General features: G+C 58.3%; 6 protein-coding genes across 6 annotated transcripts; 3 read left to right on the top strand and 3 right to left on the bottom strand.

Moving 5' to 3' along the window:
- Nucleotides 1-74: 74 nt before the first annotated feature.
- Nucleotides 75-3,277, top strand: SCHCODRAFT_014196 (uncharacterized protein; the record flags this gene model as incomplete). Its single annotated transcript, XM_050341495.1, is given in 13 exon segments — nt 75-208; nt 267-582; nt 594-598; nt 741-989; nt 1,045-1,185; nt 1,237-2,022; nt 2,073-2,209; nt 2,258-2,495; nt 2,550-2,685; nt 2,735-2,794; nt 2,844-2,918; nt 2,967-3,073; nt 3,214-3,277. The coding sequence occupies 13 exon segments, from the start codon at nt 75-77 to the stop codon at nt 3,275-3,277; spliced, it is 2,448 nt and encodes an 815-aa protein (XP_050202972.1).
- Nucleotides 3,278-3,910: 633 nt separating this feature from the next.
- Nucleotides 3,911-6,111, bottom strand: SCHCODRAFT_02482848 (uncharacterized protein; the record flags this gene model as incomplete). The annotated part of the gene is made up of 2 exons (XM_050342820.1): nt 3,911-5,732; nt 5,786-6,111. 2 exons carry the CDS (start codon nt 6,109-6,111, stop codon nt 3,911-3,913), a joined length of 2,148 nt encoding a protein of 715 aa, XP_050202971.1.
- A 379-nt stretch (nt 6,112-6,490) lies between these two features.
- On the bottom strand, nt 6,491-10,554 carry SCHCODRAFT_02607057 (alpha/beta-hydrolase). Its single transcript, XM_050344246.1, has 13 exons — nt 10,078-10,554; nt 9,961-10,027; nt 9,776-9,905; nt 9,450-9,720; nt 9,162-9,386; nt 8,735-9,098; nt 8,575-8,675; nt 8,178-8,440; nt 7,931-8,047; nt 7,782-7,865; nt 7,281-7,704; nt 6,684-7,216; nt 6,491-6,636 (listed from the first exon to the last, which is right to left on the bottom strand). The coding sequence occupies exons 1-13, from the start codon at nt 10,126-10,128 to the stop codon at nt 6,582-6,584; spliced, it is 2,685 nt and encodes an 894-aa protein (XP_050202970.1). The 5' UTR covers nt 10,129-10,554; the 3' UTR covers nt 6,491-6,581.
- Nucleotides 10,555-11,160: 606 nt separating this feature from the next.
- SCHCODRAFT_02607053 (cyclic-AMP phosphodiesterase) lies at nt 11,161-12,926 on the top strand. Its single transcript, XM_003034995.3, has 6 exons — nt 11,161-11,469; nt 11,521-11,579; nt 11,632-11,731; nt 11,791-11,991; nt 12,041-12,708; nt 12,764-12,926. The coding sequence occupies exons 1-6, from the start codon at nt 11,420-11,422 to the stop codon at nt 12,769-12,771; spliced, it is 1,086 nt and encodes a 361-aa protein (XP_003035041.2). The 5' UTR covers nt 11,161-11,419; the 3' UTR covers nt 12,772-12,926.
- Nucleotides 12,927-12,986: 60 nt separating this feature from the next.
- Nucleotides 12,987-17,398, bottom strand: SCHCODRAFT_02607045 (uncharacterized protein). The gene is made up of 15 exons (XM_003035821.2): nt 17,299-17,398; nt 17,210-17,248; nt 16,859-17,046; nt 16,711-16,810; nt 16,649-16,657; nt 16,572-16,599; nt 15,937-16,515; nt 15,783-15,886; nt 15,598-15,728; nt 15,333-15,546; nt 14,578-15,279; nt 14,403-14,522; nt 13,808-14,349; nt 13,650-13,757; nt 12,987-13,598 (listed from the first exon to the last, which is right to left on the bottom strand). The coding sequence occupies exons 7-15, from the start codon at nt 16,156-16,158 to the stop codon at nt 13,321-13,323; spliced, it is 2,421 nt and encodes an 806-aa protein (XP_003035867.1). The 5' UTR covers nt 16,159-16,515; nt 16,572-16,599; nt 16,649-16,657; nt 16,711-16,810; nt 16,859-17,046; nt 17,210-17,248; nt 17,299-17,398; the 3' UTR covers nt 12,987-13,320.
- A 93-nt stretch (nt 17,399-17,491) lies between these two features.
- SCHCODRAFT_02607041 (uncharacterized protein) lies at nt 17,492-19,199 on the top strand. Its single transcript, XM_003034996.2, has 5 exons — nt 17,492-17,905; nt 17,963-18,428; nt 18,478-18,543; nt 18,595-18,783; nt 18,837-19,199. The coding sequence occupies exons 1-5, from the start codon at nt 17,702-17,704 to the stop codon at nt 18,911-18,913; spliced, it is 1,002 nt and encodes a 333-aa protein (XP_003035042.1). The 5' UTR covers nt 17,492-17,701; the 3' UTR covers nt 18,914-19,199.
- Nucleotides 19,200-19,742: the final 543 nt, after the last annotated feature.

Raw genomic sequence — 19,742 nt, 5'->3', positions numbered from 1 at the left:
TAACCGGGGCGGTCGCGACGCGCTCGTCCTCGTTGCGGTCGCCGTTCTCAGGTCGCGTTTTGGATCCCGCCTTCATGGCTCCCCGCGACGAGCAGAAGGAGATTGATGCCTTCTTCCACTTCTTCGCCAGCTTTGAGCTCTCGAGGCCGGTGACCAGCATCTCCGACCTCTCCGATGGCGCCGTGCTCTTCGAGGTGCTCTCCGCGGTGTGCGTATGCGAGTCGCGATTAACATACTCCTCACTCACCCTACTCTCCACCATACAGCGATGAAACCTACTTCCAGAAGCGCACCTCACAAACGGGGGCGCAGGACAACTGGGTCCTGCGCTTCACGGCGCTGAAGAGCCTGTACAAGCTCATGACGCAGTACTTCACGGACGTGCTGCACAAGCCGACGAAGAACCTCGAGGCGCCGAATCTGCAGGGCGTCGCGAAGGACTACAGCACGACGGATACGCTGATTCTGTGTCGTATGGCGATCGCGATTGGCGTGCAGTGCGAGCGGAATAAGGAATTCATTGCGAAGATCCAGGCGCTGAACGAGTCGGACCAGCATAACTTGATGCGCGCGATTGAGAGTGTGCGTGGTCAATGACGTTCACTTGAGATGAAGTACTTATACGTGCATTGTAGGTCATCAAGAAGCTGGGCGAGGGCGTGGACCCGCAGGAAACGGGGGAGATGACAGAGTGAGTGCTGATCCATGGTGGGAGTTATTTAACTCTGACACCCTCGCAGAGACGACCATTACTATCGCATCCAATCCGAGAAGAGCCAGATCCTCGCTGAGAAGGACTCCCTGCAAGCTGCCTACCAAAAGCTCCTCGAAGACCAGCGCGAGCTTCAGACGCAGCTCGACGACGCCCAAGCGGAGAAGGCAGACGCCCTCGCTCGCGTCCGGCAGGCCGACCGCGAAGCCGAGTACCGCAAGAACGACAAGGGGGACGTGATGCTGCGTGCGGAGCTCGACAGGCTGCGTTCAGAACTGTAAGTCTGCGGTCTGCCGTGCGTGTGGGTCTACCTTATATGAAGGAGCGTGCAGGCAGAAGAGTGAGGATAACTATGCGGCAGCGGAGCACGAATTGGACAAGCAGCAGCAGGTCAATGGCGACCTCGCGCGCAAGGTGGAGGAGCTGCAGGCGAAGGCCGACGCGGCGGAGAAGTTGAAGGATCAGCTTGATGAGTGAGTGTTTTGTTTGTATGGTAGAGATGAAGGGAACTGAGGGACCATTAGGTACCGCCATGCGGCAGACCGGCTGCAGAAGACGGAGAACGTCATGGAGAAGTACAAGAAGAAGCTGCAGGAGGGCGCCGACCTCCGGCAGCACGTCAAGGCACTCGAGAAGCAGAACGCGGACCTCGTCGACAAGAACGCGTCGCTAGAAGAGGAGTACCGCAAGGTCGCGGGCTTCAAGCCGCTCATGGAGTCGTACAAGAACCAGATCGCGGACCTGGAGGGGAAGGCGTCGCAGCGCACGCAAGAGATTGAATCCCTTCGGTTTGAGCTCGAGCAGACGCGGACGAAGTTGAAGATTGCGACTGAGGAGCGCGCGAAGGATTCGGAAACGCTTGAGCTGTACCAGGAGCGCGTGCGGGAGCTCGAACTGCAGTCACACCGGCCTGTTGCCAAGCGGAAAGTCTCTGACGCTGCAGCTGGGCCAGCCGTCGCGCTGCCAGGGGCGTCTGTTTCTGAAGAGCTTCAGCCGCACCTTGAGAGGGCTGACGAGGAAGAGGAACTGGACGATGTGGACCAGGGTCTCGGTGGCGAGCTCGACGACGCCATCACGGGCACGACCATGACGGATCTGAAGCTGCAGGTCAAGAAGCTGAAGCGCGAGCTCGAGTCTGTGCGGAAGAATGAGAGCGATGCCAGTCGAGTGTTGGTGCTGGAGAACTTGCTAGAGGACGCGAACCGGATGAAGGGCCGTTACGAACAAGACTACCTGGCAGCGCACCGGGAGAAGCTGATGCTGCAGCGAGACCTGGAGGAGATCCGCAGTGGGAAGTCCATGGGCGATGGGTGAGTGCTGCAGCTCTGTTGTCCTGAACATGGTGCTGATCCGGTGGCAGCGCGGAGGCAGCGATCGCTTTGCGGCAACGTCTCAACGAGGTAGTCGATCAGCTCGAGGCTCTGCGCAAGGAGCACGCCGAGCTTGAAGTCAAGTTTGACACCCAAGCGAAGGAGTTGACCATCGCGAAGTCTGATTGTGCGTTCTTCCCACCTGCATCTATGCCACCTAACTGACATCACACAGTGAACCTTGTCAACAAGGACCAGCTCGACATCCTTGCGACGCTGCGCGAGTCCGTCAACGAGGACAAGCAAGCTCTGGAGGGCGAGCTCGAGAAGCTCAAGAATCACAACAAAGAGCTCGCAGACAAGAACCGCATGCAGCTCGAGCAGGTCAACGCGCTTTTGTTGGAGAAGATCAGCTTGCAAGGCGAGGGCATCTCGCAGAGAGAGAAGATGCTGCAGCGCGAGAGGGACTTTGCGTGAGTGGCTTTCATCAAGGGTCGTATGAGCGGTTCCGCTGACGAGCATTTCAGGGATATGCGCGCTGTCATCTCGGGCAAGGATCTCCCAGAGGATGTCAAGCAGCAGATGATTGCCTTGCACGAGGAGAACGCGAACCTGAAGGACTCGTACAAGACTGCGCAGGACAAGCTGCTCAAGGCTCGCGCTGTATGTGATCTCCTTTCGGAACTTGGGCAAGTATTGACCTGGTACCTAGTTCATCAAATCGCAAGACAAGCTCTTCAAGGAGGAGCATGCGAAGGGAGCATCCTCATCCGTATGTACCTTCCCTCATCTACGCATTGAAGTGCTGACTGTCCCCCAAGGGCTTCTCCCCGGAAGCAGAGTCAAGTTTCCGTTCTCAGATCAAGGTCCTCGAGGACGAGGTGGCGCAGCACAAGGTAGTATCCAGACAACAGTTCACTGAACAACAACTCACGCCTCCACAGCGCAAGCTTCTCAACATCCAGACTACCTACAGGAAAGAACAGGAGCTCATGATCAGCGCCCAGCACGTACTGGGAATGCAGATCGTACGCGCTCACCTGGGCGGGCAGTCTTCGCGAGCACCGCTCAGCGGCTTCTTGAACCAACAACGAACCAGGGTATGTCCTCGCGCACCCGCTAAGATGCCGAACTCACCAACAGCATTTCTTCGACTCGCAGGCGGCACAGATGTTGCCCATGGTACGATAGAGGGCCTAACGCCCGACAAAGGGCTTCCGACTCGATGGACTCGAGATGTCCCATGGTCAGCTAGAGGCTTCGACCCACGACTGCTTTGCACGGTTCGGTGTACATTATGCATAGGCTCATCTCACTCGGATGGAAGAGGATTACATGTCAATGTTTGTCTGTGTTTGTTTTAGCACATCTAATGTTCAGATATGCGTTATGACTACAAGAGCAATCTACAAACGCTCGTATTTGGTGCAGTCTTTTTTGTGTCTGTTCAAAAGCTGTTCAGCGGAGACTACGAGATCGGGCATTCGCTTATAGGGTCTAATCACTGTATTTCAGCCATCAGCATCAGTAAGCAAGCGGCTGTGCAAGGTAGTCTATGGTCAGTAGAGTCGCGGAACAGATTTACTGTAGATGTGTAGTATGGAGTCCTTTTCCGGAGAGTAGCCTGAAGCCCAGTATGCGCGTAGTGGTACACCCGTGAGATGCGGGAAGCGTAGGCAGCTCACGCACAACGCCCGCGCATGGATCGTGACTACCCCCTGTTAGCCCAAGTCAAGGAGGCTGAGCCAGGAGTAGAGACCACGGGTCCGAGCGCCGGGGCGATGAGCGAGAGCTACGTGCGTGTCGTGAAAAGAAGAGCCATATATGATGGATGCCGTTGGACCATGAAGGGAGGAAAATGAGAAGGGTGTCCGTGTCAGAGTCTAACCTACGCGCCGACCGCCGATATGCGCCCGGGCACAATCGTCGCATCCGTCCCCTCGAGCGCATGCCCCAGCCCCGAGCGATGGCTGGCGACGCTCATGCGCTTGCCCGTCGGCGTGTGGCGCCCATTCGTAGGCGTGCCCCGCCCGTTCGACGTAGCGCGCCCGCCAGTACCGGTCCCCGTCGGCGTGCCCCGTCCACCGATGCCGGTGCCAGTCGGCGTCCCGCCCCTGCTCGCCCCAAACTCCTCGTCGCCAAAGTCGGAGAAGTACACGTCCGTGTCCTCCCCGTCGTTCGCGGTCTGGAAGGTCTGCACGGTCATGGTGCTCGCGCGCGACTCGGCGCGGGGCGGGTCGGCGTGGAGGGCGGGGCGGAAGGCCGAGGGTGGGCCTTTGCGGCCGCGGGTGGAGTTTGGCGGGCCCAGGGGTGGTGGGGGGCCGAAGTCGGTGTTGGCGAGGGGGGAGGCGGGGCGGGGTTCGGTGGTATTGGTGGAGGCGGAAGGAGGTGCAGCAGAGGCCGTGTCAGCCTGGATAGGCTCATCCTTCGTAGGTGTTGGAGGCGGAATCTCTTCGCTCGTTTCTTCCCTCGTAGGCGATGGAACTTCGTTCGACTCCTTGACGGCGGAGAGGGGTACCGACTCAGATGTACCCTTGTGCGCTGGAGCCACAACCGCAATGTCGACTGGGGACTCAGTCGCAGGTTCCTGGGTCACCATAGTGGCAAGGGGAGACAAAGCAGGCGGCGCGGACGATGACTCCGCCGGGAGTCCGTCATAGGCGGCAGAGGGACGACGAGAGTGTGCACCATCGATATGTTGCGACTCGTCCGCTTCCTCGATGTCTTCCTCGATTCCTGCGCTACTATGGCTACGCTGCCTGCTGTGTGCACGTTCAGACTCATCAAAGTCTGGCGGGGCTTCCGCGAGCAGATCGACGCGACTCGTGCTCGCAAAGCGCACAGCCTCGTCGCCGAACGGCACGCCAAACCTGCCGAGGCTCTCGCGCGACGAGATGAGCTTCACCTGCTCGGGCGTTGGCATACCCGACCGCGGGTACACGAACGACGTGCGCGTGACCGTATGCGAGAGCGGGAGCCCGATAGAGTTGAGCGAGATCACCGACGCATTCCCGTGCTCGGGGTTGTACGACTCGGACGTCGACAGCCGCGAATTCGTGCGGTGGAAGGCGTTGAGGGAGAATAGCGACCCGCTCGGGCGGTGGCCGCGAGCGTGGCTCGCCGACGAGCGGCTGGTGGCAGCGGACGCGACGGAGAGCCCGCGGTTGTGGCCTGAAGCCTCCTCCGGGACTGGCGGCGCATTCGGATTCTGCGTGCCCCCGCCGAGGCGCGTCTGGAATAGGTTGCGGAAACCCCGGATCGAGCGCCGGTTCCGTGTCGTCTGCTGGGTGTCAGCGGGCGGTGCGGCCGGGTCTGACGGGGAGATGGTTGCGCCATTCGCTGCCGTGCTGGGATCAGCCACTTCGTACGCTGGTGCCGCGCCACGGGGATCCTGAGCCGGCGACGAGTTAGCGAGCGCGCTCGTCTGCGTGTCGCCATGTTCAGCGTCGGGGTCCGTGTCCTGAGTGCGATCTCCATCGGAGGCATTGACAGTATGCGTGTTATTGTCGTGAGAAGTACGTCGTGCGTCATTAGATTCGTCACCGTGCAGGAGGGGCATGTCGTGTGGCGAGTCGGGGTGGGGAGGATAGTGGTGGTCGTGCGAGGACCCAGAGGGGCCTGCGCGCGAGTCTTCCGTTCCATCTTCACTAACGGGCGGAATGACCACAGTCGTGGGAGGGATAGAATTGTCTTCCATGTCCTCCGTACCACTGGCAGATGTCAGCTTGCTGAGAAAGCTCTGACGATTGATGGCGCCACCCACCGATAGACCACGACCTCCTCCTCGCCTGGCTCCTTGTTGTACGCTGGCAATGAAGTCGTCGACATTTGGGACGGTGTACGACGAGGCCTGCGATTTCTCCTGTTGGCTGCGGCTGGTGGTGGGCCTGAATTCGTAGTCGTCGGCTGGGTACCCATGAGCTGCTCTGCAGTCAGCTCCCGCACAGCTGGCGTCGAGCTGTTGTGCGTTGGGGGGCGGGTGCTAAGGAGAGCACTGAGGCTCCACGTCGACGTATTCGCATCCGCAGGCCGAGTACTTGTGCTGCGGGTCCGCGCCCGGAAACGCTTGTAGTAGACGAGCCAACCCATTAGGGCGATGGTAAGGATGCCGGCGGAGGCTACTCCCACCGCGATGCCCTTTATCAGAAGAGAGTGAGCTTAAGAGCACGCGATAAGGGCTGGGAGTGGCGCACCGCTATCTGCCCGCCAGAAAGCGTAGAGCCATCACGCTTATTGAGAAGAGGGGCTGCGCGTGCTGAGCAGACCAGAAGAAGCAGGAAGGCGTAAGGTCGGACACTGGTCGTCATGCAGTCGTGATAGCAGAGTGAGCAAAGTACAATGAAGAATAAAACAATGGCGCGCGACACGACCGTCGGAAACAAGCCAGCAACGAGCACCGCTTACAGGCCCTCGCCCGACGCCGGCCCAGTCAACAGGCGCCCCGGCACTAAATCACCCTACGTAACACCCCATTACGATCGACGCTCGTTTCGCCCATCAGCTGGACCCACAACTGCGGGCATGACATACACGTGAATGTTCGACTTTACAACCTATATCTACTCGGAGAACCAAGACATGCCCACATTCCACTCTCCTCCTGTTCCAAAGAATCTGCAAAGCCCTCAGTAGAAGTAGAAGAGAGGACGCGGTGTTCTTACCCAGCTCCCAGAATACCACCCGAGCTCTTCGTATCCATCTCTGGCCCGACAACCATCCACCCTGGGACTTTCACCCCGGTACGAATGGGAAAGAGACGCCCCAGCCGCTCCAATCCAGCGACATCCGCTGCGTAGAGGTAAATCTTCGTCCGACCGTCGACCACGTTCGGGTCCAAGGCTATCACGCCCGTCCCCGGTTTATGTACGCGATGCTCCTTCTTGCCGCGGAAGCACACCCCATCGGCCCTCGGCAACAGAACCGCACTGTCGTCCTCAAGAAGCCTGCAGTAGGCGTCACTCGGTTTGCCGACCTGGATGGCGACGAGGCTGCTTCGGTCGTTCGGGCGGCCTTCGATAATTTCCGCATCCAGTTTATGGTAGGTGTCCAGGTCATGCACGATGCGGAGGGCGAGGGAGAGTTCGGGGCTGTCGGGAGCGAGAGAGGGTACGGAGACCTTGATGGGGCCGTGCGCGGTGGAGAGGATGGACTGGGCACGGAGAGGCTGCCGAGGGTGGTGTTCGTCGTCTTGGTCCTGAGAGCACGAATGGTAAGAAACGTATGGTACACCAACACCAGATCAAGGAAGCGCGGCTCACCGTTACCACCCATTCTTTGTTTTTGAACGAAAACCTGGCTCGCATCGTACCCTTGGCAAGTCCCCTGAGCTCGACTTCCTTCCCATTGATCGTGACCTCGCGCAAGTGCTCAAACACATCCTTATCCACGGTGAAAGCAGCAACGTTCTGTGTCTTCACATCCACCCGCCCAGGAATCGTGCGTGCCACACTCAGCTTCGCCAGGCGTCCCGGCACTGCGAGCTCCTCGACCGCCCACCCATGCAGCGTGCCGCTCTCCGTGGGGCTGGCGACGGTGAGGGTGAAGCGCTCGATGGCCTTGGAGTAAGGCGATGCAGGTGCTGCCAAGGCAGTTGGAGAGGACAAGACGCGATCGATGAAAGCGTCGACGCGCTCGTCGAATATACCATCGTACCAATGGGGCTGACCGGGGTCTTCGCGGTAGCTGGATAGTCAATACATCAGCGACTAGATCACTCGTGGATTGGGAGGGAGACAGGAGTAGAGGTATAGCACACGTACGTGACATCCGCCTTCGGATTGAGCGTCTTGAGCGTGCTGACGAGCTCGCGCGTGTGCCAGACGGGGACGTTCTCGTCTGCGCCGCTGGACGGGTTACATATCGCAAAGTTAGCGAAAGATATAGCGGTTATGCGGGACTCATTACGCACCCATGAATCGCATAAATCGGTATATCGGCCAGATTGGTGAGGAATAGGTCGTTGTCGTCCGCTGCGAACGACGCGTCCAGAATGCCATTCAGAGCCGGGTCCGCGTAGTGAGCGCCTCTGCGGTGGTGGTCAGCAATTTGTTCCAACACTTTTGCCCTGTGCAGTATTTTTATGCCGTGCTACATTGTCGTGACCACTGGCAGGCGAAAACCGTGTCTCACAAAAGAAACGACGAGCCCCCACTCACCTCCCCATCCCCAAACTCACGTACGCCTGGCTCTTGATATACGCCGCCGCCGCGACGACACCTATTACGCGGTCTGGGAATCGGGAGGCGAGGTACCAGGCGCCTTGCCCGCCGTTGGAATGTCCGACCAGTAGAGCCTTAGGCTTCGCATCCACGGCAATAGGGTTCGTGCGCACGGCAATATTGCGCGCCTTGACGATATCGACGAGCGCGTCAAAGGACCGCCAGGCATCGAGGGCGGAGGAGCCGTGCCAGTCGAGGCCCTAAGAGGTTATAGGCGTCAGCACAGATAAAGGCGAAGAAAACGAACGGAGTCAAAGGAGGGTACAAAGAATATGAAGGAAAGAAGAAAGAAAGATTTGAATGGGGACAAAAGGAACAAACAAGGGAAACGCACCCACGACGTGCGCCCGCTCGGTACGACGGTCCAGTGCTTTTCGACCCGCGGGAGCGCATCTTGCCAAAATGTAGTGCTGAAGATGTCGACGCCGGCGCCATCTGATAGGGTAGATTGTCAGCAAAACCACAATTAAGTACTGAAGCGAGAGCATACGCACGCAAAGCCAGCAATACCGGCCCCTGCAACGCCAGGTCACTTGACGCAGGCGGAATGGCGTAGAACGCGGTAGGCATCGTGCCAGAGTAGAGGTAGGTGCCCTTGATGTACTTTCCAGTTTTCGTGATTGGAATGCTGAATGAGAGGGTCACCGTCTCTGCGGTGAGAGGGCCATATAGCTCTCGATCGTGGGCGGACTGCAAGTGGCGGCCCTCGATGGGTTCTTCTTTCTGCAAAGTGAGCGAGATGTCAAGGGACTGGACGTCTGTGGGTAGAGGCTCGGTTTGCGAGAGGCGGATGGGGATGATGCGGGTTTGCGACGGGGCTAGGGTCGCGTTCGGGAGGACGAGGGTGAGGGAGAGACCCTGCGAAATCAGATAGATAGTCAGTGGGCGGAAGAGGCAGCGATATTGATGAAGGCGACTGACCGAGACAGAGGTTTTGAGCGCGACGTCTGCGACAGACCACCAACCAGCGATGCTCCGCACGCCAAACCCGATGGCCTCTCCAAAAGCGAGCCCATCCAGGAAGTCGGGGTAGACATGGTGAGTTGGCACGGCCTGGACGGACGGCTCGGCGATGGACTCGAGCTCGACTGTGAGGCGCAGGCTTTGGATCGGAACGCCGTCGCCTGGGTCGCCGAATAGACGGATCTGTCGTGGCGGGTTCAATCAGGGTTTGGTTCTCAGGGAGAAAGAAGAGACTAAAAAGCTGACCTCGTAATCCCCCGCAACCCAGATATCGTATTCGCCCGGCTCGATGGGCACGCTCTGCGGCTGCGACGCCGAAAGATCGTAGATATTGCCCGCGTACCACTGCGGTTCGAGGCCCAATCTGCCGCGCGGTAGAATAGTGAAGTAGGCACCTTGGATGAGGCTCACGAGCAGGCGATGGTGCGTCGCGTCCTCAGGCACTGTAAGGGTGCCGTGTAGGAGGGCGTGGTGCTGCAGGGCTGCCCAGCCTTCGGTCGCGCGGAGAGCTTGCCATCTGCGATGCGTGTGATCAATGGTCATTTAGGCGGTAGTCACTTAAGAGATCATACCTGATATTGGGGAAGGAGACCTTGAGGGAGCCGTCGGCTGACAAGGTTGTAGTTGACCATGAAATAGTGCCATTATCGGCGTATGAGGAAGGGTAAATCGCATCGGGATCCACGCATGGTTCATTCCTCACTGGTGTTGGTGACATCGAAGACAGAACTTGTATGCAAGGGAGGGCCATACTCACGGTCAAGAGGGAAAGAGGGGGATAGTAGATGTTGCTCGCGGGCGTGTATCGGGAAAGGTCCGAGTACCTGCAGATGTTGAGAGGCCTTCCATTGGAAGAGAAATTGGTGCAGCTAACATCCCAAGTCGTGGAGAGGGTAGGTTGAGGCGTAGCGTTATCGGAAGCCATAATCAACGGCGATTGATTCGCTAGGGCGACAGAGGGATATGACAATCCAGATACTGTAGTGGCGCAAGTCAAGAAGGAAGCAAGCACCAGCAACCAGTGCGTGGCCCTGCGTATATATGTGGAAACCTTGGGTTTCTTGGTAAGCCAGGTAGGACGACAAAGGGAGGCTGAGTAAGTGGTTGATGATAATAGACTGTCGAGTGGCGACAGATCCAAGGACCTCGCGAGAGAGCCCGCAGATGGTGGTCGAGTCACTGCAGCCATGCGCCAGAGCGGTTGAACGTTGAACTCTGGCAGGTGGCAGCCCACGATATGATTATCTGGAATCAAATCACCCACGTGGGCACATCAAAGATCGGGGACAAATCTGGTTGAACTTCGTCGCCTCCTCCTCGTTTACTCTCACCTTTCGCCGTCTACCTTGCTTATTGTCTCTAGCACCCATCGATTCTTCTTATCCGATGAGAAGACAGGAATGCTTTACGTGGTGCTTCCAGCCGAAATTACTTGCGCACCATAGGCCACGCCGGATAACAATAACATCGTATCCCCGCTCAGTGATCCTTCTTGCCTCTTTGAGAACGATGAATGCAATGAATGGAAAGAAGCAGGCCAGAAGCCGCAAACGATACTTTGCATCCCAAAGCGTTCGTGGGGGTGAGAGAGAGAACTTTGCAGGGGGGTTGAGGCAAGAAATCGGTCCCCCTGCGCCCTTGCGTGAGCGAAAATAGGTTCGGGTGGCAGGGGGAGACGGGTACAGCGCTGGGACCCGTGAAAGAAATATGCGGGTGTCCCAGAGAGGCGCGCACCGCTGAGACGGAGGGTTCGGGCATCGGCGCTGCGGTGGGGTCGCCGCGAATACGGCCGACAAGGTGGCGGTTCATTTGCGAGCGCACAGACCGTCTCAGCCCCCTGGTCTTTGTGTCTCGTTTTGGATGTGCCCTTGTACGTACTCTGACCGGGACTTGCAATTGTCGGGTCGATGACCCGCGGCCCCGTGCATAGCGCGCTCTGCATTTTATAAGTAATCTGACCGGCTCCGTCGCCCGCACCTTACTCCTGACTCCCACCGTCTCCAACGGGAGTCGTCAAGTTCTTACTTTCTTATCCCTCGTTTCCATACGCCATCACAACCGCCAAACTGTTCTGCTCAACGAGCGACGAGAAGCGTGTCCCCTGGACATCCAAGGTGGCAAGTTGGCTAGCCACCGTCCCGCGCATATTCGGGCTATCCGACAAGCCTGCGGCCCCTACCCCTCGAACGAATCGCCCACCCATGCATACATTCGACATGGTCGTCGTCGGAAGTGGCGGGGGATGCGACGAGACCAACCTGAGCAGGTGCGCCGCCGTCCACACCGAGTCCCTCACCTGTCTGATTGGTGCCAATAGCTACCTCATCAAGCCTGCCACCGCTGCCTGGACAGATGGGATCATCGGCATAGAAGGAGGTGCGCACCCTATACCCGCGATGCCATCGCAACTGCTGACGCCTATCACCAGGCTCGGGAATGGGCGCGCTGCAGCAGATCCTCACGCGCAACCCGAAGCTTTTCGACGCGCGCAGGCGCTACACCGCCACGGAGATCTACTCCCACGTACGGTGCGTTCCCCCCACTCTCGATCGTTGTAGGCGCCGTGCTCAAGGCGCGCACGCGACAGATGCTTCCTTATCTCGCATGGCCATTTAGACCATGTTAGCAGCCTCGTGCTATCGGCCGGCTCGCTTACGGGACCGAGGAAGCGCCTTTATGCAGCGGAGGAGACTCTGGGCGATCTGAAGACTGTATTCTCAGATAGAGTGTGGCCGAATTTGGCGTCGGCGGACGAGGACGACGATGTCTACAAGTACCTGTATTCGCCGTGCGTTGCCACCCCCCTTTCTTCTGCCACCCTGCTCATAGCCCATCAGACTCAATCCCAGCACACAACGGAAGACCATACACAAAGACGTCTCCGTCCGCTCTTTCAGGCTCAACCACGGCAGCAACGACTCCGGCGCATACGAGTCGTCTGCTTTCTCCATCCGGCACGATCCCTCTGGCCGTGAATTTCTATTCTTCGGCGACGTCGAGCCCGACTCGCTCGCCAAAACGCCGCGCACGATCGACGTCTGGCGGTATGCTGCTCCCTTAATAAGGGCCAAGACGCTCTCCGCCATCTTCATCGAATGCTCGTATCCATCCGGCCGACCGAACAACATGCTCTTCGGGCACCTCAGCCCTGAGCACCTCACGCAGGAGCTCGTCGCACTCGCCACGGAGGTCGTGAAAGCCCGGCGAGAGGGGGGCAGCACGTCCAACTTGAGCGACACGTCCCGTACCTCCGGCCATAGCCGCACATCTAGCATCAGCCGCCTCCGCCCCCTGCGCAAAAAGAAGAAGACGAACCCAATCGAGCGCGAGGACCGGCTGGGCGCGCTTAAGGGCCTGCGCGTGTATATCACGCACTGCAAGGCGGACCTGGAGGGCGCGTACGACCGGCCGATACACGAGGTCATCGCGAGTCAGGTTCGCCAGCTGGTGAAGAAGGAGGGCCTTGGGGCGGAGATTATTGCCGCTGAGCAGGGTATGCGTATAGGTGCGTTGTGTTTGGTGGGTTGCTGGGATGGAAAGTGGCGCTGACATTCCTGCAGAAATATAAGGACATTGATCCCCTGACTCCTGTTACCTGCATCTCATTGATCATTGAAGTTTCCCAATCTCCGTACCAACACTGTATCATAGTCATCTCTCCACCCTCATTGTCCATCCTCCATTGTTGTAGCCATAGCATCGTTATCGTCTCATTGCTTTTCCACCCTCACGATATCGTTATGCCTCACGTATGTTACGACGCACCGCATTATCCTGTACGCTGGTCATGTCGAACACGACACGCATGTTTTACATCATGCACAATTAAAACGGTGTACGCAGAATGAATACAAACACCTCGCACAAGCCACCTATAAGTTACGAGCACGCCTGCCAGCCAGACCGTCGCGCATGGCATGGTGTATGTGTCATGAACAACTTGCAGACAGACAGATAAACATTCAGAATCAAAGCGTAATCCGAAGTATCCCTTGTGCGTACGTGAATTATCATGGGGACAAGTAGCATAACAGTCATCCACAGTTCCTCGTCGCCCATCGCACCATGGGTGCTCTTCAGCCCAGCTATCCATCATCCTCTACATCCGCACCACCCTCTACGACGGCGACGTAGAGGACGCGAAGAGCTTGACGAGGCCGTCGGCGCCCGCGCTGGCGAGGACCGGCATGGTCGGGTGGAACTCGAGATCGAGGACGCCCTCGCGGCCCTTTTCGCGCGCGGCGGTGAGCTCCTGGGTGCACTCGCGCGTGCCCAGGAGATCCCAGAAACGGATCGAGCAGTCGTGGCTGCCGGAGACGAGGGAGAGCCCGGCGGCGTCGATGGACAGGGCGGTAACGCCGTCGAGGTGCGCGAGCATGGAGTGCGTACATTGACCTGGGACAGAGGTTAGGGGGGAGGAGATGGGGTGTGAAGGAAAGAGCTCACCTGTAGTGAGGTCGAATATGCGGATGAACTTGTCCTCGTGCGCGGTGACGAGCAACGGCGAGGTTGGATGCGACACAATCCTGTTGACTTGCGTGGCGGGCGTACCGTCTGCGAAGTGTATTAAGCGACACCATCGACCCTTTCACGAGTCCACATACCATAGCTGATGTCGCTCGCCAGACGCGCTACTTCCTTGCCAGTAGCGATGTCGAAGATCTTCACGACCGCATTCTGGTATGCGACCGCGACCCGCTTGAGGTCCGTCTTCAACGCCTCCACAGACGTCGCACCAGGGAAGGTACCATCTTCCTCCAGCAACTCCTTGTCGTGCTGGTCATCCTCCTCCGTGATACCATTGTAGCCCCAGCTCATGCGGAGCTCGCCACCACCACTTGGCCCGGAAACGTCCCAGACCTTCACCCTGCCCTCAGCGCCGCAGCTAATCAAGGTACTCTCGTCGCGCACGAGTGCGAGGTCCCAGACAGCGTCGGTGTGGCCGATGAGTTCGCCGCGGGCTCTCGTCTCATCGTACGGGGCGTAGGTGGTATGGTGCGGCGATGGGAGCGCCCATATCCGGATAGAGGAGTCGAGAGACGCGGAGTACAGCAAGCCCTTGGACGGCGAGTGTATGAGACGCGTGATGCCTGCACTGTGCCCTCGCAAGGTCAACTGGGGCTCGACCTCGACCGCGGGACGACCGCTAGCATGAACAATCAGCATTTGCAGTTATACCAAGACAGTGATGGCGCTTACGCGGCCGTCGCGAGACTGGAGACATCCATACGCCAGATCTTGACCGTGCAATCGTCGCCACCGGTTGCTAGGCATAGCTCCGTGGGGTGGAATGCTACAGCGCGAACCGTGTCAAGGTGACTGTAAAATTGTTGCTTCAGCCTCGCCTTATCGCGCCGGTTCAAGAATTTCTCACCTCCTCAAAGTGCGCCTGGGATGCCACTTCTTGTTGGAGCTTTCGCTCTCGCTCGTGACACCATCCTCGTCCTCCTGGTCAGGGCCCTCTTCCTCGCCCTCGTGCTGCCACCCACCACCGTTGACACTACGGTCGTGAGCCTGTTTTAATTGCTCCTTCCATGAGCCCGCGTCGTCGGGCCGGAAGATGGCAGTAATCTGGCGGGACTCGACCTGTTGCGCGCCTTCGCTCTCCTCCTGCTGTTGTTGTTGCTGTCCAGAAGGCTGCTGCTGTCCCTGCTGCTGCATGCCAGCGGCTGCCATGGGATCCCGTCTCTCAAGGGGCCCGCTCGAAGCTGGTGCGCTCGATGGGCCACTCATGAGCGCTTGGTTCGCCGTGTTGAGAGTAATGGTGCCACCAGCGTTCATACCGTTAATCATTGTCGGGAATTCTTTTCCGGACGCGACGTCGGGCATGACCTTGCGAGGACGCCCGTTGTACGCATCCATGGGAACGTTAGGAAGAGTGAGGGTTCCGGGGATCTGATGCTGTTGCGCTGGGCTGTTAGACCCGGTATTGGGACCATTAGAGTTGAGGCCAGAATTGATGGGGAAGGCAGACGGCGGGCCATTGTTCATGGCGAGTGAGGTGCTGACGAGGGGGCGGTTAGGAAGAGGGTTCATGGCCTGCGGCGAGGTGAGGTAGGTGATTTCCTGCAAGCATCTGTCGGGCGGGGCGGATGAGTTGGTGAACGAAGGAACACGTGTCACACATACTGCTTGAGATAGTCTCGACTGCGAGCGCGGCTCTTCGGGTCCCGCCCGGGCGGAGGCTTGCCCAAGCCTGATGCAATGCTCATGGAGGGTTGGATGGACAGCGAGGCGGTACTAGGGCCCCATGTCGGGTTGAGGACACCTCCCCAAGACCCAGGGCGCGCATTTGACCCGCCCGCGTTGCCGTTCGGCAATCGAGCGTCTGGCAATGGAGAATCTGCCATGCATGGTCAGCACGCTCTGTGGGGTACTGCGACCAATGACGTGCCTTCGCTTCGTGGTGAGCTCCCGCTGCTCTCCTCCTTGTGCTCTGTATCGCCCGGCTTGCCCACCGTCTGAGCCTGGATTTGCGCAAGCTTTGTCGGGGGAACGGATGCAGGCTGCGTCAGCTGCTTCGACCTGGCGACGTGGGGTGAATAATACAGCCAGAACGCGCAGCGGAATGTCCCTTGCCGTTCCATCCTTAGTGCGTATTCAAGCATCTTGATACGCCGCATGAGGTCGAGCTTCACATTCTCGAACGAACGCCGCTCTCCCTCGAGCAGGGCTATACGCGCCTACGCGACATTAGCTTTCCGACGCGAAAAAGGACGCGAATGTTGCGCACCCGCATCTCCGCGCGTTCGATCTCCCACTCATTTCGGTCGCGCTCGTATCTGCGCCATTCCGTTTGCAGGAAGTGCAGCACGCTGCTCAGGGTAAAGTCTTGGCCATTCTGGGGTGGCGGGAGCGGGAGGCCTTGCCGGTCTTGCGCCTGGCCCTGCTGATTTTGCTGGTTCTGCAGGCCGTTCGGGTTTTGCTGCTGGAGGCCGTGCGGAGGGCCTAACATGGGGATTATGCGTCTCGGCGACTGTGGCCGGGGAAAAGAGCTCGAGGTGAACGCGGGAGACGAGGAGGACGAGGTTGGCACCAAGCGCTACGACAACGAAGTTGCATATGGCAATCAAACAAATGCAAATAAGGCCGCCTTTCCTTTTCTTTCGGAGTCCCCGCCACCTCTTGCTACGCATTCTGCACGAGACCTGTCTTTCGACTGCTTTCCAATTATACATGGCATAGGGTTGGGAAGATTCCAGAGCAAGCAAACAAGACAATCAAACAGCCTCAATCCGCCGCTACCAAGCACGCTACATGACCCAAGACCCACTAACGCTGAAATTGCGGTCAAGTTTACTTCTTGCCGGACCTGAAAGGGGGACAAAAATTCAGCAGATGCGTTGAGTGATAGAAGGCGAATCTCACTTCTTGATACCGCCTCCAGGAGCGCCGCCTAGAAGACCATGATGAGGATTCCGCCAACCTCGCAAACACGCACGTACCCTTCGCAGCTGCAGGAGGGCTGTGAGCAAGAGATCGGCCAAGAAATGCAGATCAGACGAACCTTTAGCCTGCGCCTCCTTCAACGCTGCCTGCTCGGCCTTCTTCTTCTCGAGGAACGCCTTGTCGTCCTCATCAAGGTCGGCCTTGCTCTTCTTGGGGGCCTAGAGAGACGATGAGCGATGTCCACCACGCGATCACAGTGCGCCCACCTTCAACGGCTTAAGCTTGCCTCCCTGGCGTCCCGACATGATGCTCGAGTGGTGCTGACTAGTGTGGGTGGGGGGAGAAAGCAGACTACAGGACCAGTGCCCTCCACGTGGTTAATAAGCGCCGGCGCCTCCGTCGATCGATCGAGCCTGAGGCCTCTCTGGGCAAGCCCGCGCAATGGTCGGCGATCCTGGCGGGGAACGTGCCTTCATGAGCGACTTCTCCTGGACGGCCATGAAGAGATATGCGAATGCTCTATACGAGCGCAAATCGCTCTCCCCGATATAACGCTTGCGCCATGGGAATTGTACCTCAAGCACGGCTGAACCTGAGAGGCCTCGAACTCAACGTACCCCCACTTACGCTACCCCCTCCCTTCTTCCTTGAACGTACTAGGTGAGTTAGAAGTGCACGTTCATTTCTGCTCATCCATTGTACCCACGTCTTCCACTAACAGATCCCCCGGTCCCGGCATGTGATCGCTGATACGCAGTCTCCCACCGTGCGGTCGCGCCCAAGTGCTGCCTGCGGTCCCCCGCGGTCGAATGCGGAAGCCTCCCCAAAGGAAGGCTAACGCTGGTCCACATCACCACAAGCGATCTTATCTTCACATGCGCTGTGCGAACGGGCTGCCACTTGGCCCGTTTCACGGTTGTCGCAATCATGGGTTCGCGGTGGGATGCTTCCTGATCACACGTTCGGGGTGGTGAGGTGAGCAGGTGCGAGCCGCATATATATCGGCGTGTGGTGGGAGGGGCTCGTTGCGCACGCCATTTCCCGCTACGCCCACCTAGGCCTCTCGCCCTTCCCTCGTTGTTCGTCGTTGGCCTCGGGTCCTCGTCAATATGGCGCGTCGCACGTCACTCATTTCTACCACTCTTTCTTGCCTGGCAAATCTTGTCTCGGGGTACCCTTCAAAGTGCTTTCAAGCCAGGGTAACTGCGATCCCGGACTACGCCCTCACCTACGCGCCGTATACCGTCCTTTATAGCAAGGAGCATTATTTCCCTTCGGATGTGGTGACCCACCTTGAGCATACGACTCCAGAGGTACGTACAGCTGCTAATCAAAGCGCCAAGCCAGGTAGCTGATCTTACCCATCGCAGGTCAATTATACCGCCATCGCCGATGCTACCACCCTAGCCGACCTAAACTCCCTGACCACCGACGCATACCTCACCTCAAATGACGACGTCGAGACCAATCCCTCCTGGCTTACCTCCATCGACAACAAGCCCGACGCCGACGGCCTCTCGGGGGCCCCTGCAACCATCATCGCCGTGCAGAAGGACGGCTTCGTAGACGTCTTCTACTTCTACTTCTACTCCTTCGACTACGGCAACGATCTATTTGGCATCGTCTTTGGCAACCACGTCGGCGACTGGGAGCACTCGATGGTGCGCTTTGTGGATGGGGAGCCGACGCATGTGTATCTGTCCGCGCACAGCAGTGGGTATGCGTACACGTACGATGCGATTGCGAAGGAGGGGAAGCGGCCGAAGGTGTACGTTGCGGATGGGACGCATGCGAATTATGCGATTACGGGCACGCAGGAGTATACGTTCGCGGGAAGTGAGTATGCCAATGTAAGCTGTCCAGGCGTGAAGCTAACGTCGAACAGGCCTCATCACGGATGACACCGACGAAGGCCCGTTCTGGGATGTTGCGCTGAATTACCGAGGCTACTGTGAGTGCTCGTGCACTGGCTTGTCAATGCACGTCTGACGGCCGCCGGCAGGGTTCGACAACGACACCACCACCTTCACCATAGCCGGCGGCGCAGGTACAGGCGGCTCAGCACAAGACGCGGAGGGCGCACACTGGCTGCTCTGGGAAGGCGCGTGGGGGGACCAGGAGTACCCCGAAGATGACGACCGCCAATACTGTGTCTTCGACATCTCGTGCCACTACGTGAACGGGCTAACAGGTAAAGGAAATTATTGCTTGGATGTGAGGAGACGGCTAACTGAAACGCGACAGGACCGTTGGCGAAGAACCTTGGGCGTACAAAGGTTTGCCAGAACGAGGATGATTGTGACATTCTCGATTCCTTATAACTGCTATACCCTCACATGTAACGACCCGTACGACCATTCACGATTCTGACGCTTGCGGTGCTCCTTGACCTCCCCTTCCTTCCCAGGGCCTGCGTTTGAGACGACGGAAATTGCGCGTACGGACAGCATTCAAGTGCGGGACAGGTATAGACGTTGTATGCGTTGCCAATGCTCTACGCGTTCGACTGAAGATGCATAAATTGACGCGATAGGTCTTTCATGAACGGCAGATGACGCTCGACGGACAAAAATACTATAAGCTAGACCTTCACAAGCATAGGTGGCGGACATCGTCTACGCTCGTTTGATGGTATTTTGGGGAATGATCCACGGTGAGGAGGGATCTTCAGGACATCGCAAGCCTGGTGACCTTTTGGCCATGCCGACGCCAAGGCTGTATGCCAATTGCATGGCTCGAGAGCGACCCCGTGCACCCGATATATGCCACAACAGACAGCTCAGAAATTTTACAAGCCGTCGGCTGACACTCGAGTGGCACACTGGCATCGTCTTCGCGGTTTCTCGTGCCCACGCGAGTGTAAAAATACGACTTGAACATAGAAACACGTGCGGAGGTTGCCATGATCGGAATCAACAAGTTGCTTCGCGGATCAACGTTGGCCGAGAAGCCGGAAGGCGGGGCGACGGAGCGGCAAAGCCCGAGCCCCCCGGGGATGCGAGGACTGCTGCGCTCGGTGATGCTTGCGCCCCACCACCATCTGGCGTCGGTCACGGCATAACGGAAGGTGGACTTGGGCGTGAAGTGTGTCCTTATGCAGCACAATAGACGTCAAAAGCTCGCCTGCTCGACGGCGGATGACTGGCGAGG

Source organism: Schizophyllum commune, assembly GCF_000143185.2.
Source record: "Schizophyllum commune H4-8 unplaced genomic scaffold SCHCOscaffold_1, whole genome shotgun sequence".
Classification (NCBI taxonomy): Eukaryota; Fungi; Basidiomycota; class Agaricomycetes; order Agaricales; family Schizophyllaceae; genus Schizophyllum; species Schizophyllum commune.
The sequence above is the reverse complement of the archived record's forward strand: the minus strand, read 5'-3'. Positions and strand labels throughout refer to the sequence as shown.